The following is a 15117-nucleotide window of genomic DNA, read 5'->3' as shown; positions in this document are numbered from 1 at the left end:
GTGAACTGTGATAAAATGGCTGTAAAAAAGAAAATCCAGTTGCATGCAGAGATTTTACACTCACTGTGATAGCTGCAGATATTTGAGTTTCTTTCAGCTTATAAGATGCTGCTGCTTCTCTGAGATAACATTCCCTTCACACCTACTTCCATTTGTCAATAAATCAATCAATCAATCTAGCTTTATTTGTACAGCACTTTTCATATTAAAACATATTAAAACATATTAAATAACATATTAAAACAGTCCAAAAACATGCATTTGACCCTGATTTGTGTCTCGGTGTGAGACTGGCTTCAGCACTTTACAACCCAGCACAGGATAATGCTGCATTTATTCAACTGCTTTTAATGAAAAGCTTTATATGGAGTGAAATTTATCTTATGACAGAGTCATAAGCCAGTATTGCCAGTATTGCGAGGCGTTGTTGTTATTATGTTATTGTTTTTACCATCCTTCGTGTATTTAACGCTTTCTTAGCTTTTTTTTTTACAGTCTCAACAGAGATTGGATGTGTTTTGAAATTGTTCTTCAGAATAATTTGCAGATTATTGTAAAACACATTGAATCAACTGACGTTTGCTCCACACAAAAACTCACCTTGTCTTACAGAACATATTTTTTATATCTATTATTTCTCCTCACCATTCTTTATTTGGATTTAATTAAGTGATCAACTTAAAAATAATTCACTTCATAAAACGGGAAAGGGACAAACACACATTTCTGCAACACTAAGTCTACCAGACATTTTCCAACAGCTAAAATGCTTTTGCAAGTTACATATTTTATCATTCAACAAAGAGCTCCATAGTGACAGTCCAGGAGCAATTGAAATGGAAAAAATCCCATATTACAATGAATGTCATAATTACAACTGTGATTCCACAGGTAATTTTTTCCTGTATAAATCATACACACATATGAAGCACGCCAGTGTGATTTGAATCGTTTTATCCTCAGTACCAGTCCCTGTAGGCGACTGCATTGTGTAGATTTTAATTTCAAGCTACATTCAGGAGTTAAGATTCATATTTCTGATGTATAATTTCTCTGTCAAACTGCTGCGGTCTACCTATTTTGCAAAGTGAAAGCTAAATGTAATGCTAATTTTCTGAAATGTTCTCACTGACTTTCATTGAACCCTTTTACCTCAAGTACCTTTTCCACTATTATGGACTTTGAGATCTCACTGCGTCTGTCAGGTTGAAGTGGCTTTCTTTTCCCACTCTACATTTTCAATTTTGACCTTTAACAACAATCTCCGATGTATAACTTTCCCTCTCTTCATCGCTAATTTAGTTTTTTTTTTTTTTTTTTTAGCTTAGCGTCCATTTGACATTTCATTTTTCCTATTATTGTTTTTTAAGGTCATTTCTAAATATACTAGGAGCAAAGTAATCTCTGTGATTTATATCAGGTCTTTCTGTATTGCAGTAGACAGTGTTCCATCCATCCATCCATCCATCCATCCATCCAGTTTGAGGTTGAGGTGCGCTGGAGCGACTCCCAGCTGACTATGGGTAAACATGGGTATGCACATTAACAACTACAAGGACATTAGAGTCATCAATTAATCTCAAATGAGTGTTTTTGTGCTGTGGGAGGAAACAAGGACCCCCGAGAAAAGACATGCAGGTACAAGGACAAGATGCACCCTCCACAGAGGAACCTCAGCAAGCTGAACGCAGATTTGTCAAAAGGACGTTTTCACCTCTTCTAGTGTTAGAAAACAAAATCTAGGCTTAGGTAAAAAATATAGTGATTATATATACGTTATATTCATTATTTTTTATTGATCTGTAGCACCATGACCTTGTATCCATAGAAATATATAGTAGATTTTATAAATGACTGAACTGATAAAAAGAAGAAAAGTCAAACAGACAAAAGAAGGTTTTAGCCAATTTTTATTATGCAACAGCAGGAAATCTTCCATCTCGACGCCTTTGAATGTAATTGTCCGTGGTTGTACCAAACTGTCCAGTGACTCATTGTGGCTTCAGCTGGCGTTCTACATGCTTTGCTTTACTCAAGCGAGATTAAAAAGACTATTTTTCATTAACTGCAATGATTTCACAATTATAGGACTTCACTACTGAGAAATGATAGAATTGTGCATTTTTGCAGCAGTGGAAGCCACAGCAAACACATCGATGTGCACGTTTCGCTGCAGTAACGTCCCATACCGATACATGAGTGCTACAGACGTGAGAGTTCTGAAGGGCTGCGATCATCTGCAGCCAGTTTGAACAATGACGTTATTATGGAAAAACACACAGTTCTGTTTCATGTTCTGAATTTGAGTGTGTGTGTTGCGCGGTTTTGCACGGCATGGAGACTTTTGGCAGTTTTCAGTCATTTCAGAAGTTTGCACGAAGGTCGCTGCCCTCTGCTCCTCCTCATTTCAGCATACAGCCGCGTGGATGGATACATATCTTCGCCTCAAAAGAGGATAGAGAGAGAAGCAAACAGAAAGGTTGTGGAAAAAAAAGAGGAAAAAAGAGAATATGGCGTGAGCAAGGAGGTGAGAGTGACATCTTCTCACCCTGTTGTCAGTGTGCTCGTGGGGCTCACCCGCTTTCTCGCTTTGGCCTTTCGAGCCTCTTTCATTCTCCTCTTGATTTCGGTGTTTGATTTAGAGACTGTGAAATTTAAGTCGGGGCATGTTGTGTCACCGTAGATGAAAGGAGTGTGCAGAGAAGGGGAGAAAACTGGGCTGGAGGAAAGATTTGGGTGGAAATGTGAAGCAGAATGGAGACATTTTGTAGGACAGGAGATTGATGGGTGTTGCCAAAAAACTGTCAGTCAGCAAAATCTCAGAGATCTCAGTGGGATTTAAAGATCCAGTCAAGGCTATTGAAGCAAAGAGAGTACAGACACATTTATTCAGTTACATCACATTTTTTATTTCACATCTTAAAACAGTTTCTTATAGTTTTTATTATATACAAATTTACAGGTAAACATTAAAAAAAACAAAACAAAAATATGTTAAACAAGAAAACTAACAAATGTCTTCTGGGAAGTCACTTCAACTTGAAGTGGGACAATGAGAACGTGGGATCACATCTGAAATGTCAGCCAGTGTACCGCAATGCCTTCAACACGGTGTAAACCAATGAACGGAGAGAAACCGTGAAGGAGCTCAGCTCCTACACGAAAACTCCTCCTCCGGTTTGTTTTTTTCCCTTGATCAGTGGATCTCAACCTTGGTTTGGCAACCTGCAGGAGGATCGAGGTGAAGTCAGTGCAAAACAGAAATATTTCTCAAACTGAATTTTTTTTTTAATGATAATTTTTTTTTTTTTCTTAATCTTGAAATGCAAAACTAAACACAACAACTTAAAGACTGAATTGAAGCCAAAATAAGGCTGAGATCTACTGGTTTGGGTTCCACGGTTTTCTTGTGTGATTGAGTGACTGAGATGACAGATGACCTGAAGAGGAGGGGAGTGCTACACAACATGACAATGATCCTACATGAGGTGAATTTGGCATTTGCCGACAACAATACACAAAATCAATAATGTCTCTACATGTAGAGGAAGGAAAAAAACACATATTTAAGTTGAGTAACTCATGCACTATTGTACCATTGGTGTGTCGAGCAGGAAAGCCAACCTGACTCATATTTCAATTTGATGTAAAGACAATAGTATTTTGATCATTTTGTCTGGAGTCTTGATCATAAAGACTGAAATGTTTGTCCATCCTGAATGGTCAAAAACTGAGAATTTCCATCCTCATCACAAAGCAAGAAAGAGAAAAAAACAGTCCACATCTTTGGAGCGATCCACGTTCCACATTCACACAGAGAAACACACCAAACACACACTGTCCATGCTCGTGTAAAAAAAAAAGACTGTATAAAAAAAAAGTCTGTCCCAACGGCCAGCATTGGGTTATTAAAGTCTCTGTCACTAAGCCTCAGTCTGCATCAGTGCAGCATCAGGGCTAATAAGACTGGGATCATGGTGAAGACGAGCGAGAAGGAGAGCAGCTGCGCTCCGGAGCTGCCGACGCTCCGCTGGACGTTGGGCAGCATCACGTCGGGGTCATCTGAGAAACGAGACGGGACAGACAGTCAGTCCGGGATTTCACGGCTCAGGAATGGTAAACACACACACACACACAGCAGTCACGCCACTGCTGTCACTAATTTATGTGTGTAAGGAATCCTCACCTGCTGGGAGCCGGTTGGAGAGGTTGTGAACTCCTCCAGCAGCAGAAAACTTCACTTTCTCCTCGTCTAATTTCTTCCCCGCCTCCTCCGCCTTGGGCTTGTCCACGTGAGCCTTTGCGGAGCCTTTATGTCCGATGACGTCCACTCTCAGCCTCAGACAGTCCTGGCCGTGGTGATGCATTGGCTTGGCTGAAAAAGCGAAAACGAGGAGAACGTTAATCAAAACATTCACAAAAGAGTCTAAAAAGACACAAGTGTTGTTGCTATTAGTGATACTTACAGATGTAGTAGTAGCTCTCTCCCTGCCGAAACTCTTTGCCCAAGGTGAAAGGCGTGAAGCGCTGGAACTTCTCCGAGAACTTTTCGGGAGCGTGTGGAGCGAACGGCCTGGAACACTCCCAGCGGAGCTGATCGAAGGAGTGCGGCTTGCACACGTCGTAGTCCTCCTTCTCCACCATGTACAAGACGTAGCGCTCGGCCGCATGCGATGACACCTCGCCGTGGGCGTAGTGGGGGCAGATGATGTCCAGATAGTCGTTGATACGCACTTCCACCGTGTACTCATCCCACAGGAAGCTGCAGGGAGACCAGGAGAGAGAGGCGGTTTAGTCACAGATGTCCTCAGCTACAAGATTTATTTTGTAACATGAACAGAGGCGGATATCCTCCATTTGTTTGATATATGTGTCCACCGTTTGGCTCTCGGGCCGATGTAATACATCTGTAGAAAATAATTATGGGGGGGGGGGGGGGGGGGGGGGGGGGGTAATCATACACTCAGACAGCCCCACACACACGACGGGCGTTCAGGTGAAGCTGCTTTTGGAGCCAGCAGACACACACGATCATGTTGGTGTTGACGTGTTTCGGTGGGCCTGTCTGGACGCGTCCGCGGAGCCGAGTGGAAAAGAACCTGATCAGGCTGGACTTGTTCACGCCGTTTTTTGGGCGAGAAAACACACCCAGAACCATCATCCCACTCACACACACACACCCCGTTTCTTCCCTTCAGCGGAGATTCACCTCTCACCTGATTCCAAACAGACGAGATGATGAGTGACAGCTCACCTCCACAATCTGTTTTTCCCCACTTCTCTTTCCCTCAACTTTTCAATCCGTACGACTGACTGACCTTCGCTGACAAGTCTTTTTAACTCATTTCGCAGCTTCTGTCTCATTAGTTTATCACCTGGATGTTGGTCCATCTGTGCTGCAGCTCCTGTTGTGAATCCTCTGGCTAATTTGTTGCCTCTATATGTACCTTTTTCCTCACAATTTCCCACCGACTCCATCAAAGTCAGAGACCGAGTGGGTGGAGACAGCCAGGCGCTCGCTCCCCGTTTCTCTTTTCATCTTTACCCTTCATTTAGTTTTACGGCTCTTTTTAAGCCTTCCCGTCTCCTCTTTGCTCACTTCCTCTGCTTGGTTCAGTCCTGGTGCACTAATGAAGTATAGAAAGATGGTGAAAAAGGAGTGGAAATCTTGCGCAGCCCCACTGCACTTTGTGGCGATTATGTTCAGTGAGAATATAAAGGACGAATTTAAATAGCCGAGGTTCCTTTTCAACCCTGAAGAACTTTAACTCTCTGTTAGGAGCAGATTCATCGCCTAAAATGAGGAAAAAGTGCAAAAGCAAATATTTATTGGCCAGTTCTACATAATAGTGCTATTTTTTTTTTCTTGACGTCAACAAAAAGCAGGTGAAACGTTGAATTGGGTGTGCAGCTGGCTGGCATGTTGCTCTGGGTGGAAGACTTGCCAAAAGTGGGGAAGCGAAGAAAGATTAATGTTGGCCTATCACTCACATTACATCCTCGGGCACGACAGGCTTTAAATTCACAAACTCAGGCTGAGCCCCGGCTGAGAGCCTGCGAGTTAATGCTTGTGTTTCACATGCTGTCGAGGGTGAAAGTGACAGGAAAACAGAGCCGTGTGTCTGCCGCTGTTTATGTGCTCTAAAGCCTGTGTTGCCCCGTCATCAAAGCCCGGGACGTGGTGGCTCTGACACCCCCCCCCCCCCCCCCCCCCCCCCCCCCGCCCCCGCCCCCCGCCTTGTTGTTGTGGCTCCTGTTAGGACCCCCTGGCCAAGTTACAGACACACTGGCTCCAAATGAGGGCCTCTAACCCCTCCTTCCTGTCTCTGTTTGTGTGTGTGTGTGTGTGTGTGTGTGTGTGTGTGTGTGTGTGTGGGTGTCGCTTGGAGCTAACTATACCTGTCAAAAAACGCTTTGTTGGTTGAACACAGTCCTGTGTTTGTTATCTGGACTAACAGGCTGAACGCTCGGCTTGTAATCAGGGCTTTCTCCCAAAAAGGTTTCTTTGTTGGTGTGTGCACTTCAGTGCAGGTGTGTATGTCTGTGTGTGTATATATATACACATTATAGCGTGTAAGTGCTTGGTCTGCTCAGGCAAGTGCATCAATGAAACTAAAAGAGACACATCTGTAGCAGCCTAATTGGCCAATTAATCTCAGATCTCTCGCCGTGCGCCTCTCCTCTGTTTTCTCCAGTCAACACAATAATAACAGACTTGCAGGAAAGAAAATGTTTGGAGGTCTCAAGTGGTTTACTGAAGTGAAGAATGGTTTTTAATCGTATAGGATACACCTTTTTCCCACACTGCCTCCTTGTTAGCGGTCTGGCCGACCCCTGCATGAATGCAGGCTTGTCAAAAGCCAACAAAACAGACAGATTCTGTTGCTAATTTCTTTCATGACTCCGCTTTTAAGAAAACTCTCCTCTTTATCCTCCTCCACACCTCCTCATTTCCCCTCCTCCGTCCCTCCGCCAATGGCCGGGCTAATTAAAAGCTGTTAGGGGTCTGGGGCCAATGTGTTCCCCCGAAAAGGAGGGGAGGAGGAATGAATGTGGTGTAATTATACCCCTTCCCTCCCCAAAGAGAGAATGCCTGCAGGCCACAGGGCCCCCTCAACCCCTGCACCTTATCCCCTGTGGAGCTTTCACTGCCACGGCCGTTGTGTTGGTGTCTAATGCATATGGCCGGGCGAAGTTTAGCAGCTGTAACAATAGCATCACAGTAGGCCGAATTTATTCATGGCCAAATTCTTGCTTAGTTGATGTGGATTGAGTTATCTTTATGAGACGTCTATGGCACTCTGTCTTCGACTGCTCCTCTTCCTGCATCTTCCTCACTTTACGTCGTCGCTCATCAAAGCCGCCTCCTGCATTTCGCCCCTGTGCCGGTGTCTGACTGACAGTTCTCGGGCGAGTGAGAGTCGCGTTAACGTGATAGCTGGATCCTTTGTGAGACGGCGAGCCAGCTGCGGGAGCTGCTGTGAACCTACTTTCCACGCGTCTACCTCTGCAGCTCGCGCCGTGTGTGCACATGTTTTCAGGGGAGAGGGATTCTCTGAAGAGCCTAATTCAGGGCGTCTAGCGCCCCGGGCTCATGAGCACATCTGTTTATCGAGGCCTTCTGGAGCCGCGTGCGTGCGCGTGTTAGCGCACGGGTGTGTGTTTTCCTACATAAGACCGAGGTGTGGGTAAACAGCAGAGGTTGAAGGTGGTTGTAGTCTTTCTTCCGATCTGCAGGTCACTTCTCACTACGGAGCTACTCTAGTTTTTGCGTCATTGGAGAAGGTGTGTGTGTGTGTGTGTGGTTATAAAACCAGCACTCATGATTAATATAGTAGGTGGCTAGTTGTCGCTTACCATTGTCCTCGCACTGCCTCTGTTCTCTTCCTTTTTTCCTGCCATCCTCCTTCCCTTCTCCCTGACAACCCCACAGCGATCCCTCCCTCCATTTGCCCCTTGAGCTCACACTGGTCTCAGTCAAACAACTGACACAGGAACTCTGTCTTCTGCCGCCCCTCTTTCTCCGGGGAAGCGTTTCAAACTGGCAGCCGGGTCAAAGGGTTAGAGTTCAGGGTCGCAAGCTTCTCTCACGCAACCAGCAGCCGAGTCAGCACCGAAGACGTGTGTTGGCATACACTCCCTGAGAGAACCAGCACGACCGAAAACACCAAACAGATGCAGCCCCCCACCCCACCACCCGAGCTCCCCGGCCCTCCATTTGCTTCGCAGGTAATCAGCGGTAAGTGCGCGCACGCTGGAATGCCACTCCAGGAGGAGGGGCGTGCGGTTTGGGCTCCGTTCTCGCAAGCCGCGGTCATCAAATTTCCAGCCCCAGTCTCACACATACACACACACACTTTTACTTTGAGGTGTACACTTAATACCCGATTAATTTGCTGTGGTATGACAGATTCACACCTCCTTTCACACGGGCTGCAGAGCTGTCAGTGGCCCTAATGGGTTTAGCTGCTCACAAGTGGGCCGCTCTAATAGAGCCAATCTAATATACAATGAAAAGTCTCTCTTTATTAGCTTCCAATGTAATTTACCTTCATTCTTTCTCTCTCACGGTCTGGAAATAAGAACCCAAGTGGGACGACTTCATTCATCCACTGTGCACCAGTGCAACCTGCTGCCGATACCTTGACTACGATTTCAGGACGCAACTAAGAAAAAAAACAGGGATTGAGAAGCGCATGTGTTTCTATAAGTGCATGAATTACATAGTTAATACGCTCTGAATCTCTCTGGCCTTTAAAACTGTCACAGGCGTTTCTTACTGATTCACTTCCAGGCTTTCACCCTCCCTCCATCCATCACTGTCCACTCTCTCCTCCCTCTGTCTGCCTCGCTTTTATTCCTGCAAAAATTAGTCCGCCCCCTCCTCCCTTTTCCCCTATTTTGTTCTGTCTCTTAACACTGACATAATATACCAGAGCTCTTCATCCAGGCTAATTTCTCAACACAAATCCTTCTCTATAGCTCAGCCAGCACCCAAACCTCCACTCCTCCTCCCCCTTCTCCTCCCTCTTTTGCCCCTAAAGTCTTTTCACCCCGTTTTGCAGCCTCCCATTCTGTCGGCGATGAATAGAAGAAGGCCAAATGGTATCATGCTTGGATTAATATGTTGGAGGGTCACTGAAAGTTAATCTGTTTGCTGGTTTAGCTTTAGGAAAGAAATATCTCAATAACTCCAAGAACAAATTATTTAAATCTTTTTCAACTATTGGAAAAAGACAATAACAAAATTGTCCAATTCCAAAGCTGAATTTCATCCGTTTCCATTTCTGCCTTTAGGGGGCAACAGTGAGCTTAAAGTGGCCAGTGCTGCCAAGGTATTCCTGAAATGCTATGAATGAGCAGTGTACATATACACACTCTCTCTCACACACACACATGCATGCCTGCCCACTCTTAGTAAGATAACAGTGGGTGAAAATCAGGCCTCTACTGTTGGTGGAAGCCGGGCTGAGAGGCGCTCTGTCCTCGTTTGGTGGAAAACTACTGGGGCCAAACAGAGGAAGGTCTGTGAGAAAGAGGGGTGGGCTGGGATGATGGAGACTGGGGAGCGAGGGGAAGTCTGGACCACAGATAAGGAAGCGAAAGGAAGAGCAGGGAGAAAACAGATACTGTGATTGGGAGAGGAAGACGTCTGAAGACTTCAGCCTCACGTACCACACATTAGAGCTTACACACATCTCCTGTGTGCTACTATATGCATGCATATTCTTTCCTATACATAAGAAAAGTTAGGTAAGACAGCAGTTACGTCAGCAGAAAGTATACACAAAGCCGTCTGCAAATGAATCAACATGTAATTGAATTTTTCAATATAGAATGAATCCATCTGGGGGATTATGGTGGGAATGCAATGAGACAAATATAGGTTTATTCCAGGAATTTGGATGCATTGTAATAATCATCTGGTAATCCACATATACGCTCACAGGGTACATAAAGCGCGGCCGACAGAGGTTACATCACATATATGGAATGAAGTACTCAGATGGTTTTGTGTCTGTAGGTCAGATGGTCAGATTATACGTCGTGCGTAATCTATGTTAGTGTGTATGTGTGTTCTCATTCGGCTGAGATTAGCGGTCAGCAACCAGACGGGACGCAGGCCGAGGAGGGGTAACTAATGAGCAAACAAAGAAGAGACAGCGAGAGAGAGAGAGGGAACAAAATGTCTAAAATGTGGTGGGAGGGGGGGTGATGGGGTGGGTTTACATCGACCACCTTCACCTCAAGCTCACCCCCTCGGGTAACATGTGCATGTAGAGACAGGCCCGCCTGCTTCAATAACACTAAAGACAGCCTGAACCAGACACAGGCCGAGATAAACAGAATATTACGTTACTCCGGCTCCTCATCGAGACATTTGCACAGATACTGGAAGCACGGGACATGAACTCAGAACCCAGGCTGCCCGAGATGGATGGTGCCAGCCAGAGACTGAAGGATGCAGTGAAGTAGAGTTTTAGTAGTATCTATATATGGGCAGAAACACAGGACACATGGACTGTACTTGAATCAATGAATCAGAGAGAGAGAGAAAAAAACTCAGATAGATAGAGGGTTTGGGGCCTGTGCCAGTCAGGGAGGAGGCCCAGCTGTTAAAAAGAGGAGTAGGAGTGAAAGGATGGGGAGTGGAACGGACAGGTACAGAGGGAGAAAACACACAAACACACACACACACTAACACACGCAACATAGGCAGCTGACAGAGTTGAGTATAGTAACAGCAGGGTGGAATGCTGGCTGTGGCTAATATTAACACCCAAGTCCTCCCTGTTGCCCCCAAGTGTGTGTAAGTGTGACTCACACATTTATCATGTCTCGGTAAGGCTGCCTCCGGTAAAGGGCCACTCCCTGTTTCACTCTGACGCTGATACGCACATGCAGACTCAACCACGTACTGTCAGTACACACACACACACACACTCGCACACAAAAACAATTGCTTCCAGTTAAAAGCCAGTTCAGGGCAGCACAAGTTCAAACTCTCCCTTTGCGCAGGCTAATAAAGTTGGCGCAGGCAGCGACACGTAGTATGAAAAAAACAAGACTGGAACAGGCAGAGAAAAACATGCCCATCCACCTGTCACGTCACAAAACGGTACACAAACACAATCAGTGTATTAAATCCCCACAGAACTTGAAGCGCGGGATTAAGCCGTACGACTTAAATCGCACTGACAAGTTGGAGAAAAACAAACACACGCACGCACGCACGCGCGCGCGCACACACACACACCTCTGCACTCTCCAACATGAATGGACAGACTGCTGCCATCTGGTCACTGTCCTCAACCCAAAGACAAATCACCACACCTCATAATCTGGGCAGGAATCAATTAGCATCAATTATCCACAGCCTGCTGCCTTCACAGGTCACTGATGGATCTAATCCCTCCGGCAGGTGACGGATTGATCACCGGGGAGGTTTGAAGTCAGGTGGGCTTTCACTGAAGCGGGGAGACGCGAGACGTCAGAGAAGAAGAGTGAGAGGTGGGAGGTGCATTGGGAGATTATGATGAGGTAAGAGAGATTAGGCTGGAAACTTGGTGGAAAAATCTAACAATGCGTCATGAGTACGTAATCAGAACTCTGACTTTATGAAGAATTATTCTCCCTCAACTTTGATGAACGTGTATTTCAGTGAGGAATAAGAAGTGGTGGAAGGAATGGATCACAATGCTGAAATCAAGTACCATTTGTGTTATACTTTGATCATTTTTTAGATTTCTTCTTTTACTCATACTGGAAAAACCTTTTGTATCATGTTATCATGAAGCAATTTATTGTGGTTCAAATCCAAAACTTTAAATATCTCTTTATAAAAAAGTACTGATTCTGCAGCAATCCTGATTCTGCACAGAATAACAGATGAAGCAGAAAGAGAAGAGTTATCAATGAAAAGTTAAATGTATACAATTTGTTCATTCAGAGATCTAACTTCAGTGATGTGCTAGAATGGATTAGATTGGTAGTTCAGAGTGGGATTAGAGAAAAACAGGTCTGTCTTCTTTCTCCGATGCTTTGAACACACTTTCTTTAGAGAAGTAAATCAGGGATCTCCAGTCTCCCGCTCCCTTTATGCAGAAGTGACTCTGGTTACAAGAAGGTCCCTTTCCCTCCCGTCTCACCTGAGCCCACCTGCCAGCCTCCTCTGTCTGCGGTGACTCAGGTGTAAAACCCAGGTGGGGTCAACCCGGGGTCACTGACTCACACATGAAACAGCTGATGACTCGAGCTCTGCTCACGACGGCAAGACTCTTCCCGTCCAATTATCAAGACAACTGTTTTCCTTGTTGCAGGGGCTCTTTTTTTTAAGCTTTGTGTCTATTGCCATTGTTAAAGGGCAATTAGAGAGCCGGTAATGTAATCAAGACGCGGCTAAAAGGCCATAATGGCTTCTGCCCTTGTTTCTTCTCGGTGGCGGGTTTTAATCGACCGTCCTTCTGTATCAGCTCGGTTTTAAAATAAAGCGTCGGGATCACTCTCCCCACGCTAAAAGCTCAATAAATCTCACAGCGATATGTCAAGCTCGATCGATCCCGGGGAGTAGTCGGGTCGCATTACATTTCTGACCTCAAAACAAAATAATCAGCAATATACAGTTTGTCCCAGTGAGTGTGACTCAGACACCCGCTATCCCCATTAACCCAAACTCTGATTGCTTTTTTTTCCCCCATGACACAGTAAACACAGGTGCAAACCCCCGCAGACAGCCCAAGTTCATACTTGTCAGTCTATTTTCTACTGTCAGGGTATGTCTGTCTATGCGTTGCGGTTTAAAAATAGTGGTGAATCTGTCCGCCAGTCTCGGCATCCGCTCACAATCCTCTGCGTTTACATCCGGCTGCAGCACAGTCCGGTCAAACGTGCGCGTGAGAGCAGAACTCGGCGAGTTTAAAGGGACAAACACAAACACGCGCGCGCGAGGCTTCACCTGGCGCGTGGAGTATGTGAAGGAGAAGCGGAGGATCAACATCGGGCCGATTCACACGCGCGCTCTGTGGCACGGCGGAAAGTTGCATGCAGGAGATATAGCGGTAAACACACGCGCGCGCGCAGTCACACTGAACAGGTAGTGTATGATTAACTTTACGGGGGAAAGGAAACACTCACACATTAAACAGCTTCCTCATTCAGAACACTCCCGATTAAAAAAAACAACTAAATCCCAGACGAGCACTTACTTGGGGTTGGAGCTGTTCCAGTAGACGCTGTGTCTCTCCGCAGAGGCGCACCACGCACTGATGGTCAGCAGCACACACACCGCGCACAACAAATCCATAGCTCCGAAACTTCAACTGGCGATCGACGAGTTTGTAAATAAACTTCACTGGATGAAGGTTTCACTCACGCGAAACTCAAACAAACGCGGGAAACCGAGTTGAGATGCAGTGATGCTCTCCTCTGTGCAGACGCAGTTCTAGACTGCTTCAGGAGCGCTACTTAACGGTTTTGTTTGAGACTGACCTGACTCCGCCCACGGGGGGCGGGGCAGCGCGTGAGGGGGTGTTTCGAGCCCCGCCCCACCACAAACAAAAGTAAATGCATAAACAGCCCTGTGGGAATGAAATAACACTGTAGAGACAATTTTAATGAAACATTTAGAACAGAATACATTCTAAATGTAATGCAGTCCAATTTAAATCATAAACCAAGTCTTGGTGTCAGTTCTAACAGCTGCAGAGTATATACAAGATGCAGAAGAGGAGCTTTGCTTCTCATTCCCTATGGATTCCAATGGATAGAGATAATATTGGGAAAAAAAAAAACGTGGGGGAGTCTGGAAGTTTGAAGTCTGGGGTGATAGGGGATCATCATCCCATATAAAAACAAAAAACAAAACTCTGAATCAAAGTAAGTACATGTTTGTTTCCTGGTATACTGATAACAAAATACTCTTAATGTCATGGAAGCATGATTTTTTTGCCTGTTATACTGAGACATTATGACATAATGTGAATCATTCTTCCCTCTACTTTATATGTCTTTAGATGTTAATGTCACATTTACAATACTTATCTTCATAATAACTACTTTCAGTGATGTGCTCATGTGGGTGACGCATTTCTTTGTGATTTCAATAATACTGCAGTTCATTCTAATGTTTCATATCTGGGTTGTCATTACCCATTGCAAAGAAATCTCCTACCTCATATTTGCATTGAAGAAAATTATATTTGTTGAAGCTTGTGTAGTGCGAAACTGAGCTGCAAATACGTCGCTGCTGTAACTTCATTCTATATGTTTAAAACTGAAGTGAATGTAGCTTTGGGTGTGTTGAAGCCATGCAGGAGGATAAGGTTTGCTTGTTGCTGCAGGTCATTGACATCTCAGCACGCAGATTACATTTAGCCAGATAGTAAAGAATTATTACTTTCTTATCAGTCGTAAACTTGTGGTCTCCATATAATTGTGTTCCCAGACAGGTAATTTCAGAAAACAACCTCGCAGATGGAGTAGGATAAAGTCCAGACCGCAGAGTGTCAGCAGGACTGTGGCCTCAGCAGGAGAGGGCTTCCCTCAGACAGGGACGGAGCCACGCCTGGGTTAGATGGTGCAGCGCCCCGGGGCTTCAGGGAAAATGGAGAGGCGCTACAGTGTGTGTGTGCGTGTGTGTGTGTGTGTGTATGTGTGTGTGATCCTCTTAAAGAACCAGGACGTGTGTGTGCTTGCCCAGCCAAGCCTCAGACTGGACACTCAGAGAATTGGAGAGTCTGCATGCCACACACACACACACACACACACACACACACACACACACACACACACACACACACACACACACACACACACACACACACACACACATGAGGGAAAACCAAAAAACAAAACTCAGTTTCTTGGATCTGTGTATCTGGAGCAAACCCAAAGATTCCTGTAAATCTCAGATATTTCTCATTTGGCTTTACTGGTCTTTAAAACCACACTTTTCTGTATCAATCTCCGCTACGGAATGGCTGAAATGTAAACACAATCCTGGCAGCTCTGAAACCATCATGTGATTCACCAGCTTCCGACTACCAGCGACACGATCACCCAGTTCGCACTCAGACAACACGAAGTCTGTCTGATTCGGTGACCTTTACTGCCAGAGGA

At 45.2% G+C, this 15117-nt stretch overlaps 1 protein-coding gene across 1 annotated transcript; it reads right to left on the bottom strand.

Moving 5' to 3' along the window:
- Positions 1-3250: 3250 nt before the first annotated feature.
- Positions 3251-13433, bottom strand: efna1b (ephrin-A1b). The gene is made up of 4 exons (XM_030103429.1): positions 13206-13433; positions 4467-4762; positions 4187-4375; positions 3251-4062 (listed from the first exon to the last, which is right to left on the bottom strand). Exons 1-4 carry the CDS (start codon positions 13301-13303, stop codon positions 3941-3943), a joined length of 705 nt encoding a protein of 234 aa, XP_029959289.1. The 5' UTR covers positions 13304-13433; the 3' UTR covers positions 3251-3940.
- Between the last annotated feature and the right edge of the window lie 1684 nt (positions 13434-15117).

This window comes from Salarias fasciatus, chromosome 11 (assembly GCF_902148845.1).
Source record: "Salarias fasciatus chromosome 11, fSalaFa1.1, whole genome shotgun sequence".
Lineage (NCBI taxonomy): Eukaryota > Metazoa > Chordata > Actinopteri > Blenniiformes > Blenniidae > Salarias > Salarias fasciatus.
Note: the sequence above shows the minus strand (reverse complement) of the source record. Positions and strands in the feature narration are given on the sequence as shown.